Raw genomic sequence first — 15565 nt, 5'->3', positions numbered from 1 at the left:
CAGCTTAAAGCCTGGGGGGAAGTAATGTGGTCTGCTATAAGCCCTCTGTTGCCCACCCTTGGCCCAGGCAGTCTTAATGAAGGTGATTCCTGTGGCACAGGGCCAACGGCAGCGTGCCGCCTCGCAGCCTTCATTTGGCAGCTGTACAGAGAGGATCTCCTAGGGCTGCCATACATTTGGGAGGCTGCTGTTACAGGACTGGAGAACCCAAAACTGGATGTGTCCAAGCCATGGAGAATATCCATCTGTCCTACCTCATCGGTGTATTCCATTTCCAGTAGCATTCAAGCAGAGAGTGCTTTTCATCTACATCCTTCTTCCCCATTATATTTACTCCTTTAGCTGTTGTTGCTACTTAGCCAGAGAAGAGTTGCTCACTCGTTCTTTTAGTGAGGCTTTCTGACCTTTCGTTCCAATTAAAAATTATAGGAAAATTCTTCTGGGTGTTCTGGAACAGAATGTGTCTTGCACTCTTTTTAGCCCTTTATAATGAAAACGTCCTTGATCACTGCTCTTCAAAAGCGGCTCTGAGCATAATAGGGCATTTCTTTCATTGCCCTTCTCCCACCGTTTGACTTGAGCAGAAGAGCCCTGTGGAACACTGTAAACTGTCAGAAGAGGGAAAGCTCCTTCATTCCAGCAAGAGGGCCGTTGGTATTCGGTTCTGTCACATGATATAGGCCTTGTCTCCCTTCGTATTAAAGCAATGGCTTGTTAAACGTTGCAGTGTCTGTTCAGAATGGCAGCAGCTCTCTACAGTTTTAAATAGCAGCATGCTACCATCCTGCTCCCTGAGGTCCTTTCAGTGAGGATTCGGGGGGCGGGGAGGGGTGAACAAAAGACAAGGATCCCTGGTTTGTCAGTTATTTACTGGTGAGCTGTTTGCCATGTTGGCTGGTAAATAATCCCCATACATGCCCCCTCAAAATGGCCAGCTGGCACATTCGGGAAGTAAGGCACCATGAAATGTCAACGGTAGGTTTAGGTGGGACAGCCGGCTACAGCCTTCCCTCTTCCTCCTGTTGTCAGTCTCTGGCAATTGCTTCATCCTGTCCCATCATCTGTGCTGCATCCTGATTTGCTACCCCAGTTTCTTCCTCTGCTCCATCACACTCAACACCAGAACTAAGTCTGGTCTGGAGAACTGCAGCACCTTACTTAATCAAACATGCCAAGGTGAAAATCACAACTTGTTGGCAATACAGGTAAAAACTGCCCTACCCCCTGCACAAACCAAAGGGTTCGGTTCATGCAGTGGTAATTTTATTTATTTAAAATTTATACCCTTTCTCCCACAAGGTGACTCAAAATGGCAGAATGTTTGTGTTCTCTCTGCATGTGAACAAGAAACTGTTGGGAATGTAACAAGATTGTTTTGTGCTAACTAGCATCTCATTGTCTTTGAAGGCTTTCCTTGAAATAATTTTGGAAATCTAAGCTGGGAAACTCAGCTTAGATTCATTTAGAGAACTACTTCAAATAGCCTCGGACATTCTCCATATGTCTCCATAGCACTGTGGTTGCAAAACCCAGTTTCTCTTTCCCTCTTCTCAGGTACTGCCATCACCAAGGCAGCCTTCTCTCTTAGCTTGAACCATGACTTCCTGAGATGGATCAATGCCATTTTTTCCTACTTATAATACAAGCTAATCTTCTGCTTTACTCCTATACTACTTTCAGATCCTGTTCAGGAGCACAAATATTTCAAGGTTCATTATTCGCCATTAACTATGTGTTTAATAATGGCAGTAATATGCCCGATATATTTCAGCTGCCAACCCGTAAAGATCTTGAAGAGAAGCCAGGTTTGAGAACTCTGCAAAGTACACTTGATTGATGAAAGCCTTTTCAAAATCAGCCTCTCCTTTCTTGTTCCTCCTGAGATGTGTTCCTGGGATGTTTTCCCCACTGCACAGAGTCGTCCAATTAGTTATACACTGCTTGTAGTAGTCATATCATTTGTCACTGTAATCATATACTTCATAAAACAACTATTAATGACCCTTCTTCTGCTCATTAACACTGATGCAGTCCATTCTGATTTTGCATACTGGAATGATTCTGTTCCACCATTATCTTTGATAGTATTGATCTCCATTTGCAAATACCTGCAAGCCGGGGTTCACAAATGCAACTGTTAACAGTGGTTGTAAATATTTCATGTGACCACCAGTTCCTGGATGCCCCACACTAAGTGAGAGAATTCCTCCTTTCCTCTCCTAGATTCTCCTTGCTTTTCAGAGAACTTGTTGGGGGTGGGGGGCCCCAGATTTCTCTGACATACTGGATAGTTGACTTTACTGTCCCCCACTCCTTGAGATGACCCAGAGTACATGGGGGCAGGGAGGAAGCAATGACAACCACTAGCTACCAAGGCCAGTCAAAATGTGTGTGTCCCTGCCAGCAATATTATTCAGTCCTCATAAAGGAAACTCTCCATCTTCTGTGTTGTAGAGTGCTTTGTGATGTGATTTCTTAAAGAGATGGTGATGCCAAAGTACTAACGCTGAAGCCTTGATTATGTTACTGTGAATAATTTTTATCCACTCTTGGGCCTTCTCAACCCAGTGCTAGCTACCTAAAATGTGGCCTGAAAAATAACTGTGCAGTTTCATACATTCATTTACATTGCTAATGTGACCTATCTCAAAGGGTTCATGGCAGATAAGGGGAGCTTAGAATGAGCATTTTATAAAAAACATGCAACCTGATGAATATTAAAATCCAGTCTTATTTTGACCTTGCCATCAAAATATAATGTTCTCCTCTCCTAACCATGGTTAGGGTTCCCCTCCCCTCTCTTGTCTTCCGATGCAAACTCTCCCCGTACTTTGCTTGAGTCATGGTATAGCATACATACATGCACACATGCAAGTGGGGCATCTGCAAGGATTTTTGAGGGGCATCTCATTTCCCCTCCTCCACTATTTCATCTTTCCCTACCTTAAATCCCCCCTATAGCCTCACCCTTTTCCTGCTTCCTTCGCTTCTTCCCACCCACCAGCCAGCCTGTCTTTATCGGCTCACTAGTCTTCAACATTCCCTGATTTCCCACCCCCGCCCCCAGCTAGGCTTCCCAGGTGCCCACCAGTGGCCAGCTAGACTTCCCAGGCGCCCACCCTGTCTGCCAATTGCCCAGCAATCAGCAGGAGGGGACACGCTCCTGGAGGTTGTCCGCCACCGGCAGGCACCTCAGGAGTGTGTGCTGTGCACGCGCACGCTCCCAACTGGCGTGGCGACGTCATTTCCGGAAGTGACATTGTTGCACCGTCCGCGGAAGCGTTTCCATGCTTTGTTTGGGGCCAATTGGCCCCATGCAGAGCATGGGAGCGCCCGCGTGGCTGGCATGGCAACGTCACTTCTGGAAGTGACATCATCACACCAGCTCCCAGGGCGCACGTGCGCAAGAACACCTCGTGCTCTGCACAGAGTAAGTGCCAGGTACTCCACCCTCCCGACAGGAGGTGTGAGGAGGTATACCTGTCAACCCTACCCCCAGCAGCTTCTAACCAGGAAAACAATGGCCTAGTTGCACAGCACTGACCACCTTTCCAGGCACAGTTGCACCGTGGGGGACCTGCAAGAACTTGCGGGGGGGGGGCTCATTTCCTCCTGTATCCTCTTCCACTTTCCTTTTTCCTAGCAACCTCTTCCTGGTTACAAGGGGAAAGGAGGTCTGGCTACTTCCACTGTTGTTATTGATGAAAACATAATATCACACCCTAGTTACCCTAGTTTAAAAAAACCAAGGAAGAGAAAGGAGAACTCATGATAGAAGGTAGGGCAAGCCCACAGCACATTTCTGGTTTTCTGATCATGCTTAGGAGATTGGGAATGCTAGACTTTCACTGCACCTGAGAAGTCTGCCCGGATAAGATCTCTTCTCTCACAAGAATCATGGTACTAGTGATATGGCAAAGTCTTTTCCAGTTCCACTATTGGATACAAGTAGAAGTAAATCCTTACCCTAAATTCTAAAGTTGGATTGGGTGAAAGTCTAGCTATGACTGTGTTGGATGGAGGTAAGTCAAAAACTTGTGCACTCTTTGCCTTTACAATGGTAGCATTTATTCTTACCAAGCAGCTCAACAGCTTATTTAGTAAGTCCCTCCTATGCATTTAAATACCATAAATGACTCCAGAAGTGAATCCAGAAAAGCAAAAGAATTCTCCCTAATAGCTGCCACTTCGTTTTTCCAGAGAGGTAGCCATGTCACCTTAAAGATTAACTCAATTCCAGGATAAACTTTAGGTGAGTAGAGCCCACTTCTTAAGATGCAATGCAATGAGTCCTTCCTAGACAGACCTTTATATAGGAGGTATGAAAAAATATAAATAGGTTCAAGAGGCCATGAAATACAGGGACTACGTGGTGAAATATAATTATGTAAAATTTAAATCTATTCAAGGAAAATTCAGAGACCATTGATTAGTTTTGTTAATCTACTCAACATCTGTAATGGGTGGCAGGAGTCTCTGATTTTAAGATAGTCAGCAATCTATAGTAATCTGTTTTACACATTATGAACTTTACATGGAGGGTCCAGATTACCTATCCCTAACCTGTGTCCTATATAACGGTCAGTGGCAGGTTCTGCATGGTGCCAAATTCTAATTGTGCTGCAGTACACATGGAGAAGGGGCCTCAGCCTTCTCCCCCCATACCATTTTTGTGACCAGGAATGCTACTGTTTAGTTTTCATCACAGACACTTTAGTGCCCCCAGGATTGTGTCAGGTCAGGAAAGTGGCATTCCTTCTCCACATATGCCACAGTCTCATGATCTGGATTGAGCACCATGTATGTGCAAGTTGAGGAGAACCCTCAGCTCATACTTGACTTACAGAACATAGGGTTGGGCACCCTGGACTCAGCCTTTGTTCTCTATAACGTGTAAGTCAGCTCTAAGAAGTGTGTGGTCCTTGTTCAATCTGGGGCACAGGGTAGATTATATCAGATATCTTAACGAAGTGCGGTTCAGCACTTTTGAAGCACTTTCAGGTCGTGTTCCCTCTTCCTGGAGAATGACGAAGGTTTAGTTGGTGGGTTTGGTAATACCTGTAAAAATTTCCTGTTTATTTGTTTGCTTGTTTACATTATAGGCTGCCTTTCTCACTGAGACTCAAGGTGGATTTCACAGAGTAAGTCAGTGCAGTCCGCAGGATGGAACATCCAATAAATAATGCAATAGGGTATGTATTTTAGATATCTGGAATCAACTGGAAATCTAAAAATAGAACTGAAGTGAAACAGCCATGATATGTTAAACAATGCAGAAAATTACATAGTAAGGTCCTACTTAAAGCAAAAGCATGAACTAGCTACAGTAGTATAGACCACAGTCCCTAAACCTTTACCCAAGTAGCTTTCTAAACCATTCTGTAGAGTAAATACCTATTACCTGTATATATGTATTACCTGTGTTACCTATATGGGGGTCAAAGTTGATATCTTGATTTCTTTGCAGGATCTGGTCCCTGAGTTTGTCTCTCACTTTGGAGACCCATGATTGTTAGTAAGAAGTTGTTTGGGGTTAGGTGGCTGTCTGTACATGAGGAAAGGCCTCTAAGAAAGAACTACTGTCCAGGATAACATTAGTTCATGACAGACAGGATTTTCGGTCCTGTCTCCAACCTGGTGGAACGCTCTGTCTAAAGAGACTAGGGCTCGGCCGGATTTGTTATCCTTCTGCCAGGCCTGCAAGATGGAGCTGTTCCACCAGGCATATGGTTGATGCTGGTTGGGCCTCCCCGCCTGCCAACTAGAGGAAAACATGGCCCCCTACCCTCCCAGCCTGTTAAATACTCCGGAGATGGATGGGTGGTGGTTATTGGAAAAGTCTGCTGCTTTTAAATATTTATGTGGTTTTATTGGTTTTAAAGTTACATGTATTTTAAATTACTATACCAATTGTAATCTGCCCTGAGCCTGCTGATGCGGGGAGGGCAGAATATAAATTGAATTAAATAATTTAATTTTAATTTAATTTAATATATCGGATTTATACTCCTCCTTCCCCACAACAGCAGGCTCAGGGCGGATCACAATACAACTTAAAACACATTGCATGCTTCAACTATCGTTAAAATTATAAAATACTACATACTATCATTAAAATTACATCTATATAAACACACACACACACACACACACACACACACACACATAAAACAGGGAGACATAGCAGCACACAATTTAGACGATCCATAAAGCAGTTTTTCCCAGTACAACATGTGAGAAATGGAGGGTGACATTGGATGGGAGGGCATAAGGTTTATCCCCCCACCCCAACTAGCGGGGGGCACCGCCTAGCGTCAACCATATGCCTGGCGGAACAGCTCCGTCTTACAAGCCTATCGAAATGCTAGCAAATCTTGCCGGGCCCTGGGCTCATAAGACAAAGTGTTCCACCAGGCTGGGGCCAGGACCGAAAAAGCCCTGGCCCTGGTCGATGCCAGGCAGGCCTCCCTAGGGCCAGGGATCTTTAATAGATGTTTATCGGACGAGCAAAGAGTCCTCTGGGGCTCATATGGGGAGAGATGATCCCGCAGATACGTCGGTCCCAGTCCTCATAGGGCTTTATAAGTTAGTACCAAAACCTTGAACCTGATTCGGTACTCCACCGGCAACCAATGCAGCTGCGTAATACTGGTGTAATATGCCCCCATACCGGTGTTCCGGCAATGACCCGCGCCGCTGCTGTACCAGCTGTAACCGCCGGATCAGGTTCAGGGGAAGCCCAGCGTAGAGTGCTTTACAGTAGTCCAACTTAGAGGTGACCATTGCTTGGACCACTGTAGTCAAGTCACAGGATGATAGATAGGGGGCAAGTTGCCTGGCTTGTCAAAGATAGTAGAAGGAAGACCTGGCAACCGCAGTGATCTGATCCTCCATCTTCAGGGAGGAATCAAGAATCACCCCCAGGCTCCTAACTCTTGGAGCCAGTGTAAGCACTGCCCCATCGAGTGTAGGAAGCCGGGGTCCTGAAACCATACTTCCATGACTCAAGTACATGATGTCCGTTTTCGTTGGGTTCAGTTTCAGTCAACTTTGTCTCAACCATCCAGCCACAGCTTCAAAAGCATGCTCCAGGACACCCGGTGTCGATCCAGGCCAGCCGTCCAACAACAGATAAAGCTGGGTGTCATCTGCATGTTGGTGACACCCAAGCACAAAGCTCTGCACCAACTGGGCGAGGAGGCGCATATAGATATTAAATAAATAAATAAAGTGAGCCATAGATCATTCATGATGCATTGAACTGTTTTGACCTGGGAGCTGTAGGTGAAAAGCTGTGATGTTCTTTTATCTCTTTTGGGTCTGTCTGTTAGGCTTTTTCTGGGTACCAGTCTGAGTTCGTATATTTCTCTCTATTTTTAAAAAACTTCCTTCAGTTGTCCAGGACATGGTTTGTTGCTTTGTATGAATCAAACTCTTCAATAAAGGGTTCAGTATTTCAGCCCCTTTTGTGTCTCCCCCTTCCATTTGAGTGGTTTAAATAATAATAACAACAATAATAACTAAAACAACGTTTGATTTATATACTGCCCTTCAAGATGACTTAACACCCACTCAGAGCGGTTTACAAAGTATGTTATTATTATCCCCACAACAACAAACACCCTGTGAGGTGGGTGGGGCTGAAAGAGCTCCGGAGAGCCATAACTAGCCCAAGGACACCCAGCTGGCTTCAAGTGGAAGAGTGGGGAATCAAACCTGGCTCTCCAGATTAGAGTACCGTGCTCTTAACCACTACACCAAAAGGGCATTGGAATTAATTAGACCTTATTATATTGAAGGGGGATGAAGTAAGATCCTGCATTGGGAGGTCAGTAATTATCCCTTCATGATGAAAACTCTCAACTCGCTAGAAGATATCTTGGCTTTGGTGATGTAGCAGTTGAGATAAGGAGCTGTTAATTTTTTATATTCATACTTCAACGGGGATTTGTTGAATAAAAAATACATGTTTACTGCATTGTTTTCCAGCATCTGTTAATATTCTGAAGTCAGATTTTAGCTCATAATCAGATTGCTGCAATTTGTACTGAAGCTGAAGAAAATGTATTAAAGATTTTCTTGACCAAGAAGCTATCTAAAGCACCAGTGTACAGATATCTGCCCATTACCACTTTCAGGGTAAACATTCACCTTTCTGCTATGTTCAGGTTTTAAAAATGGAAATCACTCAGATATTAGTTTATTGCATTTGTGTTTTGTTTCGGGTGACATAAATAACAGCTGCCAAAACTTACTGCTAAGTGTGAAAGAAGGTCTACTTTGAAGAACAGACAGTTCGGTAAACAACGAGTCTTCATATGGAAGTGCGGGTTCCTGTAATCCTATTACTGCTTATAGCTGACGGTCTAGGAAAGGGCGGTTTTCCCTGTCTGGTTCTCTCTCCAAAGGAATTAATGACAGTTTTCAGTAAACACATAGAAAACGGTTACAGGCTCAGACAAGTTTTCAGTAATGACTGTAAAACACACTCATGTTTTCTTGGCCAACCACCATTCTCATATTCACATCTCTATTGTTATTAGTAGTAATATTTGTATTGTTAGTAGCAATTATATTACTGCTGTGGAATTAAGGTCTCCTAGAAAAGAGGTGTATGATGGATGGAGAAGAATTTCTGTGTTCAAGTTGCAACATGAATTATTACACTTTGTGTCTATCAGCTTATAGCACAACTTGTTTCTATGATGTCATTTATGGCTTGACACTAATAATAACTTGATGTTCTTAAGCAGGGAGGGGTTCTGTAAAATCAAAAATGAGAATATAATTGGAAGTTTGAATGCAAATGTTAGAATATTTTGTTTTAAAAGTTGAGGAAGCCACAGAGATGCAGGATTGTCTGTGAAGGTGATCTAGATGTCACACCTGGCCCCTCGTTTTTCTTCATTAACTTGGTGTTCAAGTGCTGGCAGGAGGGAGTTCCAAAGTTGTGGCACCACAAGCAAGAAGGCCCTTTCTCTGCTTGCCACAAATGTAGCACAAGATGGCAGGGGCACTCCAAGCAGGGGCTCTGTGTCAGGTCTGACTATGTTCCTTATGTGATCTAACCAAAGAGACTCCATTTTAATCCTGTCAGTGTTTTAAGCTCTTCTTTTGCAGGTGACAAACAGTCCAGTAACAGTTATCTCAAAGAAGAGGAATGTTATGGCTACAGCCTTTCCAGCCTTGGGAAAGTTTCACTCTCTCAGCTTCAAGCCGTTTGTTTTGAGAACTATGGGGGGAGGATGGGACTTGCTGGGCTATGCTGTTCTGTACCTTAACCTTTGCCTGTCATTCGTAACAATACTCGTGTACCAGCCAGGATATTGCATCTTGGTCAGTGGACTATAATGGTTATTTATATTCAGTAAAATCTTTTGGAACCAATGGACTCATGTCTAATTGCAAGAGAGAGGCTGGATTGCAACTTTTAGTAAGCCACAGTCTGACACTCTGAAGATGACCGGAGTGGACAGGGGGGCTCATATGAGAGAAGGCAGTATGATAGCCTCAAGCCCTATAGGGCTTTAAAGGTCAGTGCCAGCTCCTTGAATTGGGCCCAGAAACAAATTGGGAGCCAGGGTAGATGGAACAAGATGAGTGATATAGTCCCTGTGACCCATTCCAGACAATATTTTGACCACAGTATTCGGTACCAACTGTAATTTCCAGACAGCCTTCAAGGGCAGCCCTGTGAAGAGTACATTGCAGTAAGCTAACCTAAAGAATACCAGGACATGATAACAGCATGCACCACAGTGGCAAGAGCAATCTTTTGTGTCCTCCGCTCTTGTAGGCCCCTTGGGACTTTCTTCTGTTAATGTTCAGATCATCAGGTATAACGATGGCACTTTACTGGCCTTCCAAAGATCTCCATAGTTTGCTGCTGTCTGTCAGGCCTTTATGGAGCTTTGTAGAACAGCAAGAATCTGAAACAGGTTACATTTCCCTGTTGTTCAGATGACAGCTAATTGAATAATTTTCTTGTAGTTCCATGACAACTACAGAGGGGTGCTTTTCAGCCTATAAAATACTATTCATAAGTTATATTTTCATAACATTATTAGTCACTAAGTTTTTCAACTTTTGGTTGGGAGTGAGGTTGTAATTAGAAGAAGCTTCTTTCATTAGTACCGTTCTAAAAAATCAATGTTTTAAAAACTTAACTAGGGGTGTGCACCCCCAAAAAATTTGGGTGTGCACCCTCCAAAAAATCCAGAATTTCCAGAATCCTGAAGTGGCAAGTCGCTTTGGGATTCTGGTATTTAGCTCACTTTGGTATGCTCCATAAAGATTCAGAGCATACTGAAGTGAGGGGGAGCAAACCTTCCACCCCCCTGGGACAAACCCACCCACCCCACTTACCTGGCCAGCAGGGAGAGGGGAGAGTGATCAGCTGGGCAGTGGGGAAGCCCAGAGTCGGCTCCTGCGGGGCCTGCACCCCCTTGTCCACTGCAGCAGCCAGCTGGCAGCAGGGAAGCCCAAAGCCAGCTCCTGCTCGGCCCATGCCACCTGCTCCGCTGCTGCAGTGGCCAGCTGGGTGGCGGGGAAGGCCAGGGCAGGCTCCAGCAGGGCCTGCGCCACTTTAGCAGCCAGCTGGGTGGTGGGGAAGCCCAGAGCCATCTTCTCTGGGGCTCACACTGCCTCCTCTGCCTCCACAGCAGCCAGCTGAGCAGCAGGAAGCCCGGAGCTGGCTCCTGCAGGGTCTGTGCTGCCTCCTCCGCCACCACAGCAGCCATCTGGGTGGCGGGGAAGGCTGGAGCCAGCTCCTCCAGGGCCCATGCCACCTGCTCTGCCACCGCAGCGGCCAAGTGGGCGGCGGAGAAGGCCTGGATCAGCTGCTTGACAGGTATCTCCCCGCCAAACAGCTGATCCATGGATTTAAATGCCCCTTTCCGTGCTGCTTCGCAGCGGCATGGAAACGGGCATTTAAACCCCTTGACCCGAAGCTTCCCAAAGCGATATGAATCATTATGAATCGGGTCTGATTCAGGTACCTTACCCGAATCCAAAACCCGAATCGCACACCCCTAGTGACCCATGTGTTAAATATTCTGACTGCATTCCAAGAAGCGCCCTTTCAGGTCACCACTTCTTTTGCATTCGAAGGTGAAAACTCGCAGACAAGTCCAGGAATATTTGGATGGTCCTCCCCGTTCCAGTTTTCCACTTCCTTCCTTCCTCCCTTAAAATTTACAGGCTTGATTTAAAAAACAAAAACAAATTCTTAAGCTCAGTTATGTGGAACAGAAAAATGTAGTGTGCACTTTGCACGATGTGTGGAAAAAATACTATGTTCATTGTGCCCAAGTTGCTAAACTTAACAGTAACAGTCCACTGCTGGATCGAATCCATTTTTACAGAAGGGTCATACTGGAGAACACATTCATTTGGCCAACATAAAGCAGAAAGACGTTTATTAATGCAGTTAATTTTCCCTAGTCTGCCTGCCTGCCTGTGTTAAACTCACGCCATGTGAGTGTGTGTGCATGTGTGTCTGTCAGGCTGCCCTTATAATGACAGCTTCTGAAACTACTTCTTCTTTCTCATTTGATCTTTCTGTGTAATACCCAAATCTGCAAAACGAATTGGTGCATTCTGGACAGGCCTTATGCATGACGTCAGACGCATTTTCTCTCTCTCCCACCTCTTTTAGGCATTGTTTTTCTCATAAAAACTAAGGTTTTTATAGGCTTCTTTGCACCACTGTGGGTGGGTGGTGCAAAACCTTTCTCCACCTTGCTGTGACTGATTTTTTTATTTTTAATAAGATTAAAAAAATTCAAGCACTGCTTGTAATGCTAAGAACTAATCTTGAGATCTTTTAGATTTCTGAAGGAGCTATCTGGCTGCCTGCCTACCTTCCTGTGAATTTATGATTAATAGAGTGTTATGATAGCAGGATAAACTCCTCAGCCCCTAAAATGAACATTAAAATTTCAAGCAGCAAGTGTGTGTTCTTCCTGGCAGTGTTGCTGGAGAATTATACTCCAGGCAAAGCATGCCCTTAAGCTTTGTCCCTCCTGCAAATACTTCTGGCCTACAGCACCTGGTATTCTCAGTAGAGGTGTATGATCTGGGATTTGTGACCTGGCTTATGTTGATCCAGCTATGCAGGATCACCCTGGAGAATCCTGCATCAGATCCAGGAATCCAAACTCTGATGGACCAGATTATTTGGCTGCAGAAGCAGCCACAGCAGAGATGAGGCAGAATCACTGATCCTAGAGGGTGGTGTGAAGTGGAGTCAAGCATTGCACTGTGGCAGAAAGGTGGCATGAGGCTGGTGGGCAGGAGAGCTGGCAGGCAGAAGGAGAGTGGCACAAGGCCGGTGGGGGACAAGAGGCAGCAGGCAGAGTGGGTTCTCATCCTGCCCCTCCACCCCTACCCAAGTTCCAAAAGAGCCCTCAAGCTGCTGCCAGCCACCTTTTAAACTCCACAGCTCTGGCTCTGCCCACACCTTGCTTCAGTTAGGGAAGATTCCCTTGCTTCACTCTAGTTCTGTTGGGCTTTGTTGGTTAAGCTTGCATTGAGAATGGAGCATGCATTTTGGACTGGCGTTTGGCCAGGGGTTGCCTTTGCTTAAGGCTTCCCTTTGCCTCGGAAAGCCTTGAAAATGACTCCATAGTTTTTTTTCTCATAGGCAATAATGGCCAGATAAATTTGGGATTCTCTAACTGGATTAGCAAATTACGGATATCAAATTTTTTGGGTACCCCAGATCTGGATCACCTGAATTGGTTTTCTTGGGGCGGGGGGTCACACCCCTAATTCCCAGGCAGTCATCCATCCAAGTAAGGGAAAAGAGAGGAAAGAATGACGAAGACATTTCTATAAATTGTAAAGAAATACAGTTGAAAAGCTATCAAGAGATCTGGAAGGAGGGGGAAGTTGGGAATTCGTACATCTGCATTTAAACAATAAAAGAGTGTTTGGACTCGCACCAAGTGAGCTGATATCTCTGGCTGCCACAGCACATGTCGCTTTCCTGTTGTGGCAGTTCATCACCGGTACTCTTTCTCTGCTGGCCTATCGTTGCCGATGCATGCTTTAATGTTGCTGAAGCTGGTTTTTTTCTCATATTGTTGCAAACCTGCTCCTCAGATTTAAAACTAAACAAATGAAAAAACAATATCCGCATGGACTGGTTCCCATCTTGCTCTGGTAAAGCTTCACTGTTCTCTAGGTCAGGTGAGGGAAACACGTGCTTTAGAACAGTCTTCTCCCAAGTGTTTTCTTGCAATAGAGTCTGTGATTTGGTGATGGAGTAGTCTGCTTTTATGATTATTGTTTTTATTGTTGTTATATTATTGTTTATTTATAGTCCATCTTTCTCACTGAAATCCAAGGCAGATTACATAGTGCAAGGGAATACAATGTAATCAGTAGCTAGGACATTAATATGATCAGCAGTTGGGATTACCTGGGACATGTTTTTTTCATGGTTGATTGCAGTTCTTCTTTCTGTTTTGTAGGTATGTTGATGATGTGATCAGCCGGATTGATAGAATGTTTCCTGAAATGTCCATTCACTTATCCAGACCAAATGGGACCTCCGCAATGTTGATGGTAGGTTAAAGTTTTTGTATTCTGTTTTTGGGAGCAATGCTTCAAACATCATAATTCTTCCTTCTGCCAAGGTAGGTTAGATATGTAAAAACAAGAAATGTATCGATCTTTTCAAAATATATCTATACTGTACAGCTTACTGTACAGTAAAAACCATAGAACAGTGAAACATTACCAATAGCAAACAGTGAAACATTACCAATAGCAAAACCAAGATTTTAAAAAATCTAAACAGCATCAGGTTAATAATAAAAACAATTTTTAAGACATTGTAAAAGCTAAGAGTGGGCTGCCTTAAACTAGGTGGGCTGCTGAAAAAAATTCCACAAGGAAGGAGGAATTAAAAGGCTTAAGAAAATAAAAATGTCTTTGCCTGATACTCAAAGGATTTTAAATCTAGCATAAGGCCAGCTTGTGGGGGGAGAGAATTCTACTGCTGAGGCACAACTGTTGGGAAGGCCCCATCTGTATTGTTCACTCACCTGACCTCTAAACGCATATGCATATGTTTAGGTGATAATCAGCACCTTGAACCAGCAGCCTAGGGGAGGCTTTTGCTCATTCCCTCTGCTCCCCTCTAGCAATCTTCACACTCTGAACTAGGCGAAGCTTCCATATGTAGACAGCCCCATGTAGAGTATAGAATGTGCTCTCTTACTAGTTAAAAGTCTAACAGTGAAGAACTTTTCAGATACAGGTCAGAGGAAGCTGGCAAAAGCCTGGGATGTCAGCAATCAAATAGCTGATGAGGCTCATAAACAGGGTTTGTGGATAGAACCTTGGGGCAATTTTCACCCTCCCCCTTTGAACAGCTGGCTCTTGCGCGATATCTTTGAACTCATTGATCTAGTTTCATGGTTCTCTGAATGTTGCCTAGTGTAAACAGTAAGATTTCTGGGACCAATATATGTGAATCAAATGAAAAATTGTAAGAATTCATCGATAACCACTGTTGGGTATACTGGTTAGAATGTTGGACTGCTAGGATCTGGAAGACTCAGGTTTAAGTCCGTACTTTGCCAGGAAAGCTTGCCGGGTGACTTTGAGCCACTCGGACACTCGTAGCCTAACCTCCCTCACATGGTTAAAAGGATAAAATGTAAGAGAGGAGAATGATGTACGCCAGTTTGGGTCGCCACCAGGAAGAAAGGTGGGGTATAAATAAAGTAAATAAAAATAGAGTCAAATTATTAAAAATATAAGTGTAATTAGTGTAAGCGTAAAAGTGTAAAAATAATTATTAAAAATAGTAAGTGTAAAAATAAAAATATATGTGTAATTAGAGGAGAAAATCGTATTAGTTTTCCCGTCTTTTAATTCATTCCTACGGTCTGTAGTGAGGAACTGGCTTTTAATATTAATCTCATGCATTACTCTGGGTGCCCTTATATGGTGGCAGAGTGATGTTTGTTTTCAAATATGCCTTAGAAATGCATACGAATGTATGGAATGTAGTTTTTCCGTGTACTGCTATGTGTCTTACAAAACAGAGGCCAACCTGCCTCTGACCGAGGTATCGACCTGGAAACACTAACCATCTCATACCTGTTGGTTTTAAAGAACAAAAAGTATCTCTTCACAGGGCGATGTCCACTGACTAACTAAATTCAGAGGCCTGAGTATAAGATGCCCTGTCCTGGATTAAATATGAGGAAGAAAAAATATATTTTGATTGATGTCAAATTGTGCCATAAATTAAATACTGTAACACATTTTGTTGTATTATTAGCTTGCTGTTGTTTAAGTTCTGAATAGCTCCAAATGTGGCTTTGGAATTCTTTATATGAACAGATTCCCAGTACAATTCCTGTAAGCTGCATTACCTATAATAAAGCTCATTGTCATGTTTGATTTTGGTTAGTCAACTGCCTAATTATCCTGCTTTTAATTTCCTTTGAAGAGGCAAAATATTGTTCAAGGATTAACTGAATCAGATATTTTTTTAAAAAAATAATGCTTGTTTCCATTGACATCAGTATTAATTTGTAATTTCACG

The 15565-nt window shown here is 43.8% G+C and overlaps 1 protein-coding gene across 3 annotated transcripts in view; it reads left to right on the top strand.

The window, feature by feature from the left end:
- MED27 (mediator complex subunit 27) overlaps positions 1-15565 on the top strand; it is a 219403-nt gene that overhangs the window by 145481 nt on the left and 58357 nt on the right. For 2 of the 3 annotated variants that reach the window (XM_054997908.1, XM_054997907.1), the window contains exon 4: positions 13476-13569. In XM_054997908.1, coding sequence (XP_054853883.1) covers positions 13476-13569 — 94 coding nt within the window. Of the gene's footprint in view, positions 1-13475; positions 13570-15565 lie in introns of those variants that run through there. The other variant, XM_054997909.1, reaches the window with a different exon arrangement.

This window comes from Eublepharis macularius, chromosome 14, assembly GCF_028583425.1.
Source record: "Eublepharis macularius isolate TG4126 chromosome 14, MPM_Emac_v1.0, whole genome shotgun sequence".
Taxonomy (NCBI): domain Eukaryota; kingdom Metazoa; phylum Chordata; class Lepidosauria; order Squamata; family Eublepharidae; genus Eublepharis; species Eublepharis macularius.
This window is presented reverse-complemented; position numbering and strand designations above follow the sequence as displayed.